Source organism: Xiphophorus maculatus, chromosome 6, assembly GCF_002775205.1.
Source record: "Xiphophorus maculatus strain JP 163 A chromosome 6, X_maculatus-5.0-male, whole genome shotgun sequence".
Classification (NCBI taxonomy): Eukaryota; Metazoa; Chordata; class Actinopteri; order Cyprinodontiformes; family Poeciliidae; genus Xiphophorus; species Xiphophorus maculatus.
Genome location: NC_036448.1, coordinates 2491443 through 2509623, shown reverse-complemented (window position 1 = coordinate 2509623; position 18181 = coordinate 2491443). Strand labels below are relative to the sequence as shown.

At 39.1% G+C, this 18181-nt stretch overlaps 1 protein-coding gene across 4 annotated transcripts in view; it reads right to left on the bottom strand.

The window, feature by feature from the left end:
• Positions 1-369: 369 nt before the first annotated feature.
• The window catches only part of st3gal3 (ST3 beta-galactoside alpha-2,3-sialyltransferase 3), a 68879-nt gene continuing 51067 nt past the window's right edge, over positions 370-18181 (bottom strand). For all 4 annotated transcript variants that reach the window (XM_023335142.1, XM_023335141.1, XM_014469998.2 and 1 more), the window contains 3 exons: positions 9885-10031; positions 6133-6279; positions 370-2660 (listed from right to left, as the gene is read on the bottom strand). In XM_023335142.1, coding sequence (XP_023190910.1) covers positions 2571-2660; positions 6133-6279; positions 9885-10031 — 384 coding nt within the window. In that variant the 3' untranslated portion in view covers positions 370-2570. The remainder of the gene's footprint in view (positions 2661-6132; positions 6280-9884; positions 10032-18181) is intronic.

Sequence of the window (18181 nt, the reverse complement as noted above, 5' to 3'; positions counted from 1 at the left end):
GCAGAACCTGCCAGAACGCACAGATCAGATCAGTACTGAGTCAACTGGAGCTCCATCAACCTCAGATTCCCTCAATTTTTCTCTCTACTGCAGCGGAACACCTGGAACACACACGGGTTCCATCAGAATGCATCAAGTGTCTTCAGGAAGCACAGTCGGGAATCGAGATTCCCCAAACTCAAAGCTGCTCGTATTTGCTTGCAACAGGAAGCAGGTCAACCTGTGACCACGGAAAGGGGATTTGGTAACAAAATAAATAATCAAAATCAACCCATCCATCCATTTTCTAACACCCTTGTCCCTAATGGGATCGGGAGAGGTGCTGCTGCCTATCTCCAGCTAACGTTCCGGGCGACAGGCGGGGTACAACCTGGACAGGTCGCCAGTCTGTCGCAGGCAAAATCAACCCAACAACAAAAAATACATACATATTTATTTTCTACAAACCAAGATTTTACCATTTAATAAAGAACACAAAACCTGCAGCAGTAGGGGAGTTGAAACATGCGTCTTATCGGTGAGCAGAGTGGAGCCCCTTACTGATCTGGTTGGGATGCAGTGATGAAGATATGAATCAAATCATAATAGATATCGTTACAGTTTCTTCATTAAACAAAGACATACCTTAGTGCTAAGTCGTAACTCTTCAGTATTGGATGTTGATGGTGTCTAACCTTTCAGATATGTGGCTAAAAGTAGATATTGATATATATAGGCTAAATGCTCTGGAGAAGTGACAGGGAATTCTTTTAAATAATGAATCTGCAATAGGAAGGGTCTTCCAATAAGAACAGACTTGTCCTTGAGAGTGAGAAATGTTCAGATGTGTGGTTCAATTCAGTGATGAAAAAACATGGAAATTAATTTACTTCAGTTTCCAAACTTTTGTCTTTGGATAACTGTGACGACACGCTCTTCAGAAAGCGTAACACTCCGCCATGACGGACGTCAAAACAACCTACCCACATGGTAACTCCTGTAAAGTTTGTTAAAAAACATAGTTGGTAACCTAATGTCACTTTCATGTTGCTGGTTGCACTTTAAAAATGGTCAGAGTGCTGCACACAGGCATAACAAACTGAAGGAAGGGAATCCAAACTTGTTGTGATAAGTCTGACTAGAAAAAGAAGAAGCACAATATTTTTTTGTTATTCTAGCAAAAATAAAATTGGGAAAACAATCATAATTCTGTTCAATGCTCCCGTCTCTCACTTTCTATATCAGTCATGGCGCCTCAACATGATGAGGTGACGCAGCTGCAAAGGGCTAAAACTAGGGGTTGCACCAACTAGTTGATTCCTTATTCTGCCGTGTTCCTTTAGGTGGCTAATTGACTAATCACAATCATGTGACAAAACTGACACTTCCAAGAAGAAGAAAAATAAGAAACTATGTGAATTTGTCAGATAGTTTGAATTGTATAAAAATACAATCCAAACTAATTTACCACAGAGGTACCGGAATAGGGCCATCACATGGTGCTGTGATTAGAGCAGACACCCCGCATACAGAGGCCGCAGACGGCAGCCTCTGTTCCTTGCCACATGTCTTCTGTCCCTTTTGTTTTTCTTTTTAAAAAATGGTTTTACGCTTAGAAAAATATTATGACAACATCTGGAGATGTAGTTCAAGCTGCATTCGGAGGATCTGACAGTTTCTGTCTAAGTGGTCTTTTGTCAATATCTGCTGTGAATATTGACAAATATTCCTGCGGAGGAACTCCTTCTCCTTGGACATGTTGTGTGTCTAAGACTGCCTGTAAGCTAATGTGAAGCATTTTCTCTTGTGTTTCTATGACATCACAGTGACTAGTCGATGTCGACTCAAGTTTTACCATAACAACATCAACTTCAACAAATATGAAGTCGTGCAACCCCTAGTCCATACCCCTCACTATGCCTTCTTTCGTGGAGCTCCGTTCTTATGATTTTGCTGCTTTATGTAGCAGGTGGTGTGATGCCAGTGGGCATGGAAGGAGTTACACTTGAACACAGAAAAGGATGAATAGATGAGTGAATGAATTCATGAGTGAATGAACGGAAGGAAGTGGATGTGATCATGGAGCTACTGCAGCTTGGTAAAAAGCACAGTACAAATCTTTGATATTTACAGAGGATACATTCAGACAAAACAGGAGAGGGGGGGTCTGCTCCCCTTTGCGAGGTACATTTGGCACTGCTAATACTCAACCCATCCCCCACACGTTCAGTTTCGCTTCATTCCTTCAACTGTCCTCTCACTGTTACCATTCCGCTTCAGGTGTGTGATACTTTATAGTGATGGGCCCAGCACAGCAATACTTCAACAGGTGCCAGGCAGATCCAATCCTCCTGCAGCCTGTTCTGCCCCCGCTTTGATGAGCAGGGGTCTTTGGTTCTGAAGGCACATGAGTGCATCTTTCATCAAAACTCTTAGAAACTTCTTTGATAGTTATCCCCTTCTATCCCCGGCAGTGAGCAGGCCTTTCTTAAGGGGATGGTGGGGGCGGTTCTCTGCTCCATGAGTCAATCCAGCTTTCAGTTCGTTGTTCCGACAGAAATGGCGGAAGGCGGCTGGAGTTGGGTGTAAACTCAGATACCTTTGGTGAGATCTGTGATAACGTTGGCCTTTACCAACTTGCGGAGGAACTCCTTCTCCTTGGCTATGTTGTGTGTCCAAGACTGCAAGGGGAAAAAGTCAGGAAAGAGATTTTAGGTGGATACAGCATCACAAGTCCAGAAGGAAGGTGACCAAGATCTGGACATTCATTAGACTACAATTCTCTGGGTTAGTTTAGCATTTCATTATTCCCATTTCCTCACGATGTGGGGATTTCTATGTACAACAGGTAAAATAAGTATCGAACACATTGCAATTTGCCATAGTAAAAACATTCTAAAGGTGCTATTGACATGAATAATCTGGGGTTCCTGAAACACTTGAAAGTTGAATGGGTATAATCACACTTTGCATCAATCTGATGGTTAAATGACCCGAATAACTGATAAAAAATAATAAGTATCTTTGTTGTTGAGCTCTTATGTCCTTTTGTGGAATAGTTTAGCAACAAAAAGGGATGTTGAATTGAAAATGTTGCTTATTTTGTCAATATTTAGTTTTCAATTAAAATGTGATTAATTATTAAGAATTTTAATAAAGTCCCACCACTACTAAAAACCTGTATAAACATTTTTTCTTCCATGTGAATTACTTATGAGTAATCCAAAGGTGGAGCTCGTTTATTTAAACTTGTTGAAAAGGCAACACAAGCTGCTGCACTCTGTCCTTCACATGGCTCCTCAGCTGGAATACAGTCCAAGAAAATCTGCTGTTATCACATCAATGATCAGGCTTAGAGAGAAACCTAATAGAATTAAATGTTATTTCACTGATGCAGTGCAGTGATGAGATGTTCTAGCTTTTATTCTAGAATTATTTATTTGGGTATAATTTTTTTGTAAAAAAAAAAAAAGAATTCTGATACTCTAATAAGGTAAAAGGGCATTGTTTTGAGGCTAAATGCTTAGAAAGCAAAGAGGAATGAAGGAACAGTGAAGGGTGGTGTAGCTTGATGACAGAACACTGATCTAATCACCTTTTACACTGATACACATCATTTGTTTTGAAACAGCTGGATGAACTGGAAAGTGACTTTGTATCAACTATGAACTGATTCCAGAAGCTTGTGGATCAGACGCAGCGTCACGCACTCCACATGGCGTCCATGTGGTACCGCAGAGTCATAGCTGAAGTATCTAACATTCTCATATCAGCGTTTGATGAAGTAAGTGGGATCCCGATATTTGGGTCAGGAATATCGCCCTCTATGACAAACAGCGCCATTCTAAGCAGATGGTTTCACAGCTGCGTGGTTCCTTAGGAGCAAATAATAACCCCAGTGAGTGGCTGCAAGTTTGGCTTTTCAGCTTCCAAACAAAGGCGCTCCCATTATTTAGCCTCCTGTGGCAGATGATGACAGTGTTGATGAAGACGACGATAATAAATGCCAAAGGTTCACGGCGAGTTTAGACAAAGGTTATCATCATACTGAGCTCATGGTTTACACTCATCAGCACAGGGGTGACATCTCCGATTCCCCTGCATCCCAGTGTAAACACGCAGAGAAACACTGACGGATTGTGTTGAGAGTGATCAAACGACACACAATGTTATAAAGGCTGATGAAAGATCCCTGGGAAATCATTCCATCTTTTTGTTGCTCTTTTTCATTTCATTAGAAAAGTGGTATCAGATTTGCCATTGTGGAATTTATTAACTCATTATTTTATTAACCCGTTAGCTTTGTCTGAAGGTAGTAATACAAAGAAATAAAGAGGAAAAAAAAAAATCTGATAACGGCTTTTTTAGGATTTCTCCTCTGTGAAAGCACCGATCACCAGCACCAAACCTGGACAGCTCCAGTGTGGTGGATATAAAGCTTCAAAGTTCCAAACTTATGGCCTGAACAAAGCTCTGAATTCAGATGAGTGGAATGCACGTCACATGCACAGTGGCGAGGACGGCACCGATTGCAATTTTCTGTCCGATTACTGATCTTTAAAAAAATTGATTGGTCGCATACAGGTTTCTCTAACAGCAACGTCTTTGAAACATTTTGGGAACTTGTAATGACAAAAAAAACTGGGCACTTGGTTAAACGACTTCTGAATGATTTGTAAGCACTGGGAGAATAAGGCTAAAAGTTTCCCATCAGCACTACAGGACTAGTTCACGATTTCCAGTGAATTTGATCATCTCCATATTATATTATGAAAAATCTTAGATCAACCTTCAACTGATTTATTATGAAATTGAACAGAAATGATCTAACGCAAAAGCGTCAAGTTTATGAAACATTAACTAGTAGTTTTCCTTAATATCTTTTTGCCCTCAAGATCACCATAAATTTAGACAAATACCACAACACATGGACAAGTTAAGCTGAAATATCCTGTATCTCACAGATTCTTTCAAATTCAGTTCAGTTTATTAATACATCACAAATTCACAATACGTCATCTCACTTAAAATAAAAACAAATTCAACCCAGACATATATTCCAATTGATCCTAGATATCAAACAGAGCATCAAGTTCAATTCAGACTGGTAAGAAAGTTGTCCATTTAGGGACTCTGAAGGTTCTTTTCCACAGGAGGGCCTCCAACTGGTCCATTCCTGGTCTGCAGATCTGCTCATTTATTATGATGTGAATTTTATTTATTTAGTTTTTTTAAATAAAATGTCTAAGTGGCTATTGGTTTACATCTTTTTTTTTTTTACCCCTCCAGGGGGTCTTTTGTGGGCTCTAGTGTCCCTTATATGATAGTGGGCTGACAGGAAACAGGGAAGGAGAGGGGGGAAGACATGCGGCAAATGTCGTCGGGTCCGGGAGTCGAACCCGCAACGGCCGAGTCAAGGACTGAAGGCCTCCAAATACGGGTCACGCCAACCGCTACGCCATCACGGCACGCCATCACGGCACGCCCTGGTTTACATCTTTTGACTGCATTATTTTAATACAAAAGCCTGCACATTGTTTAACTAATTTCTGTTTTTTTAACAGATGATCTATTGATCCATCTCTTGTTATACTGTCCCAACATAGAGTTTTAATAAAACAAGCTAAAAATATTTTTAATAGAAGTTACAACTTTAACTACTTCGCTAAAATGATAAAGAATCAACAAGAATGTTTTATGCCAATGTTACATAAATGCAGATTTTATCAGCTTCTAGTTTCTTCATAGAACTATTGTTATATTTTCACAATAGAATGACTAAATGTGCCAGCAATATTAGTTACATCGATTTAACTTGTCATTAGGTTAAAAATTACAATTTTAAAAACAATGCTTTTTTTTTTTCCTTTCTTGCAAATGTTTTATATTTTTTTTCATTTTAAAACCTAAAAATAGAAATAACATGGTGGTTCTTTAGAGATGACAAATTTATGTTGTCTTTTTCCAAAAGCTCATATAACGGTAGTTGGTCTGAACAGGGTTTATCTAGCTGGACTGAGGGATAAAATGGCTCTTTGGATTGGAAAGGTTGCAGACTCTGTTGAGAAGTAATATGCCTTCCCATTTTTCATGATTTAAATCAAAGAATTCTGTCATGTCCAGAATAAAAATGGTAGTGAAGATGAAACTCACCTCTTTAATGGCAGACATCTTGACGCTCTCATAATAGTGCAGAGGTGCTTGAGGAGCGGTCATGTCGTAGCCAAAGCCAGCCACCGCCACCTCGTCACAGTTATGTAGTGCCATGGTTATAGCAACTGTTCCCAAAGTTGGAATGTTCTGCAGTAAAAACAGAGAAGTGGTTACAGCACAGGCCTAGAGAAAGACTCGCACACACACATTAACATGCAAACTGCATGCCTTCACTAACGCTGGATAAGTACAACAAAAATCCCCAAATCAAGATCTGGACTGTCATCAAAAGTTAATCACACACACCCCGCTCCACTCTGTTCCCTGAGGAATATTTTCATGCAAATCCTGCAAACAAACAGGCGGACTAGCCACCACATAACCACATCTGGTTGTAAGCCAGAGCAATTAAGACATCTTATGTTCAATTCTAATTATGACATCTAGATAACTGAGATAAAGTTTTGTTTTTTTTTCTTTTTGGGTTGTTTCTCAAAATTGCAACTTTAGTTCAAACTTGTGCATTGACTCCCAGTGTTTCGGAGCGGTATGCCTTCTTTGCTCTGCTGACAGGAAACTGCAGTCAGGCTGTGGCAGGTTTAGTTCCACTCATAATAAAGTGAAAGATTTATAAAAACTTTCTGCTTTCATTTGGACTAAAAATTATTATGACAATGATTTCTGCCTTAATCAAGCAGCCAGACATGCTTCTGTGCCTGTTGTGCACTCCTGGCTTTGTTCTGCTCCACTGCTGCTAACTGAATTTGAGCACTTGGTGATTAACTATTACCTTAAAGATGTGACCCCTGGAGCCCCCACACCCCCACCCTACCTCACCTCCACCCCCCACCAACACAGTTATGTACAAGGTTGAAGTGTGCTTCCTAACCGCCCTGGGCTGCCAGAGATCCTGGCTCTACACATGTTTTGTGTGCATGATTGAGGGAGTGGACATTGGATGGAGGAGGGGGGAAAAAAACAACAAAAAAACATCAGCCTTGGACTAAAACATGCAGGTGGAGGAGAGAGAGTGCAAGGAGGTCCTATTTAAATCATTACCCTGATTTGCAGCCCTCAGGGTTGGTGGAGCTGGACCAACAGCTGGCTAACCTCCTACTGCGTGTTCTAATCGTGATTATTTTACACACACACACACTCAACATCAAACACATGCAGAACAAATAGATCTCCTCATTAATTTCCATGTCCATAAACACTTACTACAGGATTTAGAGGAGAAATTGGGAAGTGTTATTGGGGAAAACAAAATGTGCCAGATCACATAAGTCTGCAGCCTGAAGTTAACAACACAGCAAGGCAAACACACAAACATGAACACAAACTCATTATCTCCTCCTTTCACACACACACACACGCACGCACAAGCATAAAGCCACATGTTTAACACATGTTGCCGGGTGAAGTTCATGTAGGGGTGTTGTGGTAGCCCCACAGGGCAGAGTTAGGCTGATACACTCCTCATGCTGCCTCTAATTCTCTAACAATATCCCCCTGCAAAGCACACACAAAGTATCTGCAAATGCAACATATGCTACAATTCTATTAGGAAAAGAAATATCATTAAAATTATTTTGGTCAACTCTGAACCCACAATTATTTTGACTATTATTCACTCATTTTGAAAGCAAAATACACTTGCTGCATTTAGAAGAGAACAGTGCATTTAACATGACATTTTTCCCTGAAACTTCTTGTACAATCTTTCCTCAAAGTACCGTATTTTTCGGACTATAAGCCGCTACTTTTTTCCCACGCTCTGAACCATGCGGCTTACAGCTCGGTGCGGCTTTTCTGTGGATTTCTCTTCAACCGCAAGGGGCCTCTATAGCAGGAAGTGAATCACTTTCTGCTTCTGGAAGTCAAAATTGGAAATCAAAGAAGACAGTGCTGATTTTCCTTTAGAACAAGCACATGCTAGCAGGCACGACAGAGAAATGTTTCCAAAGTCATACCCCCTCATCATGGAAACAACACGAAGAATGTGTTAGAATATGATGCCGCTTTTAAGTTGAAGGCTATCGATCTGCACTGCCAGATCGATAGCTGCTGCACGTAAGCTCGGCGTGAACGAATCCATGGTTCAGCGTTGGGGACGCAGGGCTGCGTCCTTAATAGCAGATTTATTAAGGATGCAGCCCTCTGCTGCATCCTTGTGAAAAACAGAGAGCGGCGGAGATGCCAGCGACTTACAGTATATATGTATGTTTCCAGTTTTTTTTTAATAAAAACTTTGTGGGTGCGGCTTATAGTGAGGTGCACTTTATAGTCCTGAAAATACGGTAGCTGAAAGTGTTACTCAAATGTAAGACATTATTAAAAAAATAAAACTAATAAGAGTCTAACATCTTCTGGGGGAAAAAACTGGAAATCAATTAAAAATATCTAAGAACTAAACTGCAGAAGAAATAATTTTTTTTTAAATAATCATAACTAACTAAACATCAACTTATTTGACAAATCAAATTTCTTCACACATTTATCTAAGGTAAATTTATTTTTGTGTATGAAAATGTAGGTGAAAATCACTTCCTTTATTAGTAAGGATGGCAATAATACTGGTATCAGCCTGTATTAGTGATTTTTTTAACACCTATTAGTATCAATATGATAAATAAAACTATTTTACTTTAAAATCTATGGATTTTATTTGAATCTGGTTGTCGTTTTATTCTGGAGGGGAGGAGATTGATCATGTGTTTGGTAATACGACAGGGTGCAGAGCAGGACTGTGGGGAGTTTAACTGAAGCAGAGGTGAAGTCAGCAGTGTGGTTGTTTCTTTAAAGATGGCGAAAGGTTACTGATGTGCATATAAAAATATATAATATATATTGGTGAATATTGCTGTGGGCCATAACAGCAAAACTCATATTGGATATTGGCCCAAATTTTCATATTGGTGAATCCATACTTATCAGCGAGTCAAAAGTTACTGTGTTTAACTTCAGGTAGCTGCCCAGATTTGTTGAGTTACAAGGTAAAGCAGTTATCACCGAGTAACAAAACTCCCATTATGGGTTTTTCCATCAGTGTCTGTCTAACTCTTAAGGGTTCATTCACACCGGCCCTGTTTAGCCCATTTAAATCAAACTCTAGCTCATTTACTTATGAAGTCCGGTTCGTTTTGGGAGGTGTGAATGCGGAATCAAACTCTGACAGGGACTGAAAAAAAAAACTAAGTGTGGTCTACCTAAAAACCAGGTCTCCATTTGGTTTAAGTGAACTCTGGTGCAATTCCAATGCATATGTGAACGCCAAGCGGACCGGACACCGCTCCAACAGCAGAAAGCCGACTATAGCACAGGGCATTCTGGGTAAATACAACCAAAACAAACGCATGTCTGTCTAGTGTTAGCAGGAGAAATGGCTCGTGGTCAGAAATGGAGTGACGAGGAGGTAAAGGCCCATGTACAAATAAATCTTACAACTAAAATCTGACGCAACACCATTTTTGTTTACATTTCATGAAAGAGGAAATTGCGCTTGTGTCATTTCCTTTAGTGGTTGTTGGTGCAGTTTCATTCCCAACTTTTTGAAACTACCTGGAATGAGTTGACTGATGTTGCTATTAGTCCCCTTCTCCCTTCTTTTGCTAGTTTGTTGACTTTTCAGATTATGACCGCTCTGAGCATATAGGTTCAGCCTTGAAAGGGACACAAATACTTCAAGTATCCAATTAAAAGAAATGTTACAACTGTGAAAAGATGTGAATCTGGCACTTTGAGCATCTTACCCCTTTCCCCATTAAACCATTGTTAAATGGCAGGCCTATGAACTGGAATGCAGCCTCTTGGATGAAGTATGGGTTGAGGATCCTCATTTCAGCTGGCTTCCGAGGCACATGCTGCGCTACAGACTTCCAGAAGCCCTCCATACGATTCTTGATTGTTGAAAAGGAAGCAGGGGAGAAAAAGAGAACATTGTACATTAGTCATTTAGAACATCAGTGGTAGACTACTTTTTGTCCCAGCCAGACAAATTAATGGAAACATGACTCAACTGTAGACAGGCGATGAGGTTCACTGAGAAAACATGACAGCACACTTACCTATGTAGAACTGACATAAAACACAGAAGCTAAGCAGGAGCCAAGGCCTTTCTACTACTCATTAAGGAAATGGCTTTCTGGCCTTTAATGGATGTTGTAAGGACGGAGGACACGCAGGGCATCTGTTATTATGAGCCGTCAGAAAATAGATCTAACAGCCTGAGAGGGCTGCCAACGTCCTGGAGGCTTTAGAAGTTACTAAAATACAGAAACATCCTTTGAAAGTTTAGTAGACTTAAGAAAATGCTCAGGAATAATAAGTATTTAATGTATCCCCAATCTTCTAAAACTATACATTTTGATGTTGCTCACAAATTTAAATATCACCTGGTATTTGTCATGTCTAAACTGACTGCTAAACGTAAACTGATCTCTATCAATTCACAGTAGGATTTTATTCTTCTGAATTTGACTTGGCACTGATTTCTAAGAGAAAAAAAGAATGTTTTGCTTCTTGAATATTGTCACTTTCCCAAAATAATGGTCAAAAGTAATTTTTTTGCCAAAAGTGATTTTTTTTTTCTTTTTGTGGGCACAGATCGGTGGTGATTTTTGAAAACAGAGACACTTAAGGCAAAAAATTACTTTGGCTATTATTTTAGGAAGGTGACAGTCATTGGATATACCATGGATAACAACCACTTCAGATTGATGATATACAGCGCCACAATTTTTCAATTTGGCTATGAACCTCAATCTAATTCATTCTTTATAACACCATCAGTTCAGTGAAATCTAATGCAACCAATCAATCAAATTCAGGCTTTTTCACATAAGATTTTGCAGATTTTGTCACTGAGCAGAAACCTGAAAACAATATTCACCCTGATCTGTTACACGTGTCTAAAAAGTATAGCAAAAAACAAAAGACAAAAAGACTGGATGTACCAATTATTGTGTAAAAACTTTTTGAGTTCTCAATATGACTAGAAATTCGGTGTACAATGATTGCAGTTTTCTGGCCTACTAGCAATCTTTTAAAATCCTGATCTGCTGATTCCAATTTTAGTGTTTTTTTTTTGTTTGTCATAAAAGCCTCTAAATATAGTGAAAAAGTTACTAAGTTGGCAACAGTGGAAGACTATTGGTGACAGCGCACGTGCAGACATGACCTGGTGGGCGGTTTTGTCAGTCAATCCACTGTCTCTGCAGAGCCAAAGAGGATATGGATGGATGGATGAATCTATATATATCTACATACAGTATGTACCTATACACATATGTACACATGTATACATATACACACATATACATATACACATATATAAACACGCACACATATATACATTGTCACAGCCAGTGGCCTTGTATGTTTTCTTTTTCTCTTCCGTTTCTGTATATCTGCAGCTTTCCAACCAAATTGATTCCACTGGGAAATGGATGCAGCCCTCATCCTCCTGTGCCACTCCCTGAGGCCTACAGCAGAGCTGATTGGCTCACCAATCCCTGATGAGGTCTCCCTTTTTAAACCCAAGTCTTCCTAGGAGAAGGCGCGGCTGATTCTTTGTTCAGACAGCTTGCCACTTTGCTGGGTGTTTGTTGACAGCTGTACACAGCATTGTCTTTTCTAAATCTTTGTTACCTTTGATAGTCCCTGTGGGGGCTTTGTATGTAAGCTTATAGTAGCCTATAGAGTTTTGTTGTTTTTTGTTTAACCTTAGGTTTTTGGTTCAGTTCTGTTAAGATCTTTGGTTTACAACTCTGGTTGTTTTGTGGATATCGTTTTATTTAGTATTTCTGGTTATAAGACCCTAACTTTTGATTGTAGTTGATTTTTACCTTTTTATTTTGTTAAACCCAAACAATAAACCCCAAATTGTTAAACCTTTAACACCTAGGTTTCTTTAATTTAACTTCTCCTTCCCCCTGGCTGAGCTGGGTCGCAACAACATACATAAATTACTACAGTAGCGCCTGCAATCAGTCAGAAAACATCTAGCTTTAAAACAATGCTATGCTATAGGAAGGAAGGATGACTTACAGCAATGAATCTGAAAAACTGAATTAGTTTCTCATGTATGTAAAGAAAAAGCATTGTAGTCTTCTTTCAATAAGCTGTCTGGCAGTGCACAGCAACAGGTGGGAGACTGCAGCAGTATGCTCCTCCATACTCCACAGAGCTGGACAAAGTTCCAGACCGACATGTTCTCTGGAACTCCCTGAAGTGACTTTAAACCAGAAGAATGCAACATTTCAGCCATTTTAAAATCGTAACTTTTTAAAACCCTTTTTTTATTTTCGTACCCGTAACTGGCCAACACATAACCACTAGCATGTGCTTTGATGATAATTTCACTGGCTCTTCATTTTAACATCTTTTAAATGATTTTTAAAAATTCTTTTTAAATTAAATATAAGTCTAGTTGTCAAATCTGTTGCACTCCAGGGAAAGGAGCTGGAAACAATCCGGTACTGTGTGATGGTCTTTCCTGATGATGTGGATTCCTAAAAGCAAAAAGCTAATAAAGTGAGTCCATGTAAATGGGAATCACCTGTTCAAACAACCGAGCACCCACCATGCCACCTTTGATACAACACTGTACGTCTCCTGAAAAGAGAGAAAGTGTGTGTGTGTGTGTGTATGGTGGTTAACACAGGCAGTAGCAACAAGTCTGCTGACTTTGTGGCTTCACTTTGAATGTGTGCCCAGCTCTGAGCCTTTTGCGAGCTACAACAGGAACAGCAGCTCATCTCTCCTGTCAACACAGCTTGTGTTTGCCAGGAATCTCTTTAGCTGCACTACTTAAATGTCTGTGTGAACTGAGTAAAGAGAGTGATGCTGCTTTTTCCCCCTTTATTCTAGGAAAGAGAGAAACTCATAACACACACCCGTAAGCTCTACAGAGTAATGAGCCAATGTACACAGACAAATATCACAGGGCGGAAATCTTTTTGAAGACTTAAAAGCAAGGGTACAGGTGGTTTTCAGAATTATGGGGACATTTAGAATGGAATGATTCAATGTTGTTAGAAGGGAGAGAGGTTGTAAAAAAAATAAATAAAAATAAAGGTAGTGTTATGAGAAGTGTTTTGGGGAAAAAGCTGCAGGACGATTGTTAATTCTCAAATAAAGACACAAAAAGGCTTACGGTGAAGTAAACATAATTTTGGGATAGGAAATGTTCCCCCCAGGGGCATTTTTAGGATCTTGAAACATTGGGGCCCAGACCCCTTCTTCTTCCTGTTCCCTCTTTAAAAAAAAGCTCTTTCAAGTCTGAATCTATCCATATTTCAAACTACCATTGTTATATTTTGTTTGTGTGATCATTCTATTAGCTATGTTATATAAAAATTCATTACATATGGGTTATGTAAAAAATAACATGTGCAGTCACAACAAATTTCTGTCAGCAAGGCAAAAGTTTATCCATCCATTTTCTGTTCACCCTTGTCCCTAATGGGGTCGGGAGGGTTGCTGGTGCCCATCTCCAGCTCCGGGCAAGAGGCGGGGTCACCCTGGACAGGTCGCCCATCTGTCGCAGGGCAACACAGAGACATACAGGACAAACAACCATTCACACACACACTCACCCCTAGGGAGAATTTAGAGAGACCAATTAACCTAACAGTCATGTTTTTGGACTGTGGGAGGAAGCCGGAGAACCCGGAGAGAACCCACGCATGCACAGGGAGAACATGCAAACTCCATGCAGAAAGACCCCGGGCCGGGAATCGAACCCAGGACCTTCTTGCTGCAAGGCAACAGTGCTACTACTGTGCAGTTTATATATAAAAGTTTATATATATATATATTACTGCTGCTATATTATTTTTTTTAAGTCAGCAAAACATACTCTGAGTACTTGCTCAATTTACATAAGAGATTAGGGGTGCACAGATTTTTTGGCCAGCTGATTTATTGGTGCCGATTTCCTCAATTTTGGTAGATTAATGATTGGCTGATACACGAGAAGCCTATCTTATCCATTGTTTTTATATACTTCAGCAAAGGTCTAAAAATCACCCACTGTCCTCTTCTGCTCTGCTGTGAGAGGTTCTGACTGACTGAACCACCCATACATGTTTGCAGTTAACAACAGTCACCTCGCTGTTACCAACTCAGCAACTTTCTTGCTATTTCTAGTGATATTTCAGACAATAAATAAATAAATAAAAATTGGTATCGTACAGTATTGGCATTGGCAGGTCAGGATTTTTAAAGATCAGTGATCGACCAGAAAACTGCAGTCAGTGCAGCCCTACAAGAGACGATTTAAAATTGTGACCAAGGCTCCTCTGTTTTTGCTACTGACAGACGACTCTGAACTGTGCTAATGGAACTGCTGTGTTCAGGTATAAAGAGACATCTGCCCCACCGAGGGAAGTAAAAACACCAGATGGAAGGTTGATTGCAGTCAGAACACCATTTGAGCTCTGTTGGTGTCAGAATTCAATGCCCTCTCAGTAGCTGCAACACTTTTGGGTGGTGAAAAAAAACTCAGCTGAGTATAAAATCGTAAATGGTTTGTACTTGTATACTTTATCAAGTCCAGACGAACCCAAAGTTCACACTACAGTACATTCAGTGAATCAATCATTCACATTCTGATTGTGGCAAGCTGCTGGATGGTAGCCACAGATCATTCATGGCCACGAAATACAACTACTGTTTTCAAATAACATTGCATTAAAAAAAAAATATAAACATTTTAATTACTACACACTACCTTCTAGTAATGCCAGTTGTCAGGTCAAAAAACAGCAACTATAAATCACAAAATCCCATTTAAAATGAAATACACATTACACTCAAATGCATTCCCAGGCTACGTTTCCACCTGAAGTGACCCAAACATGATTTTTTTTTGTTGCTCTTTTCAACACAGTCTGAACAACACAGATCATTTTTTTACAAATGTGACCCAAACCACTTGGACATGTTTTTTAAATCCGAGACATATTCAATCTTTTCAAATGTGACCCGAGTCTGTACGGCCAGGTCGCATTCATCCAACCTAAACATCACTGATACGCGACAAATGTTTACTATTCTGCGTCCTGATATGTGCAAGCGGGAAGAAAAACAAACATGGCAAACCATGATGAGGATTAAGTTGTTAATGTGTTGGACAAATTTAAAAATGTAAAATAAGCTCTTCCCCTCTGTTAGCATCCGTGTTTACTTACGCAAACACTGAGCATTTCTTTTTTAGACAAGTTTCTTTATTTTTCCAACTCAGAATTCACAAAAAAACTGGAATTGAGCATTAAATCCTGCAGTGTGAATGTAGTCCAAGTTACAATGCAAGATCCCCCCAACAAAATTTAAAATGACTGGATAATTTTAGCACATTTATTGACCACTGCCTCAGGAAGCTTCTGTTGATAAATGAACAGCTGTGTTCTCGGATTGATGCTACAGAAGCTCTACAGTGACAAACAGTGCAGGAATAATATTCAGTAAACCGGTTGGCACACATATTGCCACCTAGTGGTCATTTCATGTAACTGTTTGAAGAAGTATACCGTAGTTTAATTTACCCATTTTCTTCAAGTCTTCTTACCTGTTTATTTTTACCTGTGATGTATGTATGACTTACCACTGATAATTCCAGCCAGATAAACGTGTCGTACTCTGAAAGGATCTTTTTTGTACTCAGTCGATCTGACACTGGTTGAATAGACACTGACAATCTCCTATGATCTCTATAACGCCACACACACAGGCAACAGTGTGTTTTTACCTCATCACTCTTCTATTCCTCACCTTTTTCTTGAGAATCTTGTACTTTATCCCTTTTTTCATCTTCATCACTACCTTTGTATTCTGAACATAAGAAAATGTAATTATTGAATTTCACATAAAGTAGAAAACAAGCTAATAACCAGAACATAACGGTACACTAGCAGTAAGTGAATAACTATATTTAAGAACATTTTACTATTGGATTACACAACAAAGTGGAAACATGGGAACTCTCCTGACATGACAGTCATTTTGTGGTCTCATCTCAGATCACCTGGCAACTTTCTCACCTGTATCCATTTATTTCCCCTGTCACTTCTACACTTCTGTCTTCCACTGTGTTCTACTATCTAAAAAACAAACACAGAAAAATCAAAATATTGCTCTACATATGACAGTGAAAATTCAGCTCAGAAAATTGAGCTGAACACAAGTTGCGTGAATTAAAGTTAATTTAGAATCACATTATGCTCAATATTTCTATTAATCTGATATAAAATGTCTCCATTGTATATGAAAAAATTACTAAAAACTATTTCAGGTAGTAAATGCCCTTGTCATTTCTAATGCCTAGTTCATTTTCATAACCTGACAGACGACACTTGATGATAAATCTCAGGTAAAATGGTTTTGGTCGTACAGTGTGTGGTGTCTGGCCAGAAACACTGATTCCACTCACCAGCATTCAGATTTCAGACAGGAACTCCCCTAAAACCCTGCAATACCATATGAGACTTTAGAGTAAAGAAACATGGCAGACAATTTAGAGGAAATGGAGAGAGTTTGGTGAATTCTCGTAAGTGATAAAAATGTTGGATAAAAGAGTGGCGCAGGGGAGCAGAGGTATCTGGCTAGTGTTCTAGCCTCTCCACTGATGTTACATGTATGTTCGATATGAGGGATTTCTTTAAAATGCTAAGTGCCGATGAGGCGTGGTAATCTTAGGCACTTGGTAAAAGGATTTTATTACAATTCGCCAATGAGGAATCAACTTTAACCTTTTCTTAATTAAGGTGTTAAGTCAGCATCGCTAGCTTGATGAGTTATTGCTGTACTTCCATCTCTGGGTCGAAAGGTAGAACATAGAGTCCCACATTTCTTCTATTGCAGATTTCCTTTCAATTTCACATATACATATGTCAGTTTTTTTTTAGCTTTATTCTAGTAATTAATCGTTAAAATACGTTAGAAAAATAATGGCTTATAGGGTGTCGTAATGTTTTTTTCAGATCTGTATGTCAATAAGGTGTGTGGTGTGAGGCATTTATTCCTGACAAATTTTAAGAAAGTCATGAGGATAAACCCACATTAAGGTTTTTCTACCCACAAGAATGTGACGCCAACATAGTTTTCTGCTTAGATCGTTAAACCTAGATTAATGAGTGTCATCTGTAGAACATTGCAAGAACAACAACATTTACCTCTCCAGCTTGACAACCACATGTCAAGACCTTAGAACAAAATAAACATCTTGGTATGACTGAACAATGAATCCCAAGGATTACAAGTTCAGTTCAACAAATTAATTCAAGGAGATTGACTGATCTAGAAAGGAAAGGTTGGACTCCACATTAACACTCCTGTCTGTGTGAAAGCATCTACCAAAAGAGGCAACAAACAACCTGAAGAACGGTGATTCTTTAGCATCGCTAGCTTGATGAGTTGCATTGCTGTAATTAAAGCATGCTGCACACCACGAGCGCTGCATTACGGAACTTCAAATTGTCACTAAGTCTTTTTTTTTTTGCCTAAAATTGTCTTTCGGCAACCAAGAGGTGGTGATTGTTTTGCTAAAAATCAATTTTGATAAATCATAGGCCACTTTTTGAGGAAGGTGAGAAAATGTGAGCTTTGGTCAAATGCAGTCATCCAATGATACCAGCAATGGCACAGTCTACCATAACAAACATAAATAAACCACTTGCTACAGTAAAATTAATTAACTATACCATAAAATGTTCACCAAGTGGAATTTATGTTCTGTTTAGGAGCACTGAAGCTCTCAGGGCAGGTTTGAAAAGGCTCACTGTTATCTGTGTTAAATTATTGGAAATAAAGAGATTACCAGAGGATTATCAGGATAAAGCTGTTAACAAGTTTTGCAATATATAAAGATGGATCCTTTTAATTATCCTTATTCATTTTCATTTAACGGTGACAGTCATAGGATCCATTAACATTGGTGGAGTCTTCAAAGAGGAAAAGTTACACAAATAAAGATAGTTTGTATAAGCCAGAAACCTCTGAGCATGCCATTACTGTGTTTGCCAAACTGTATCTAATAACACTCGAGTTC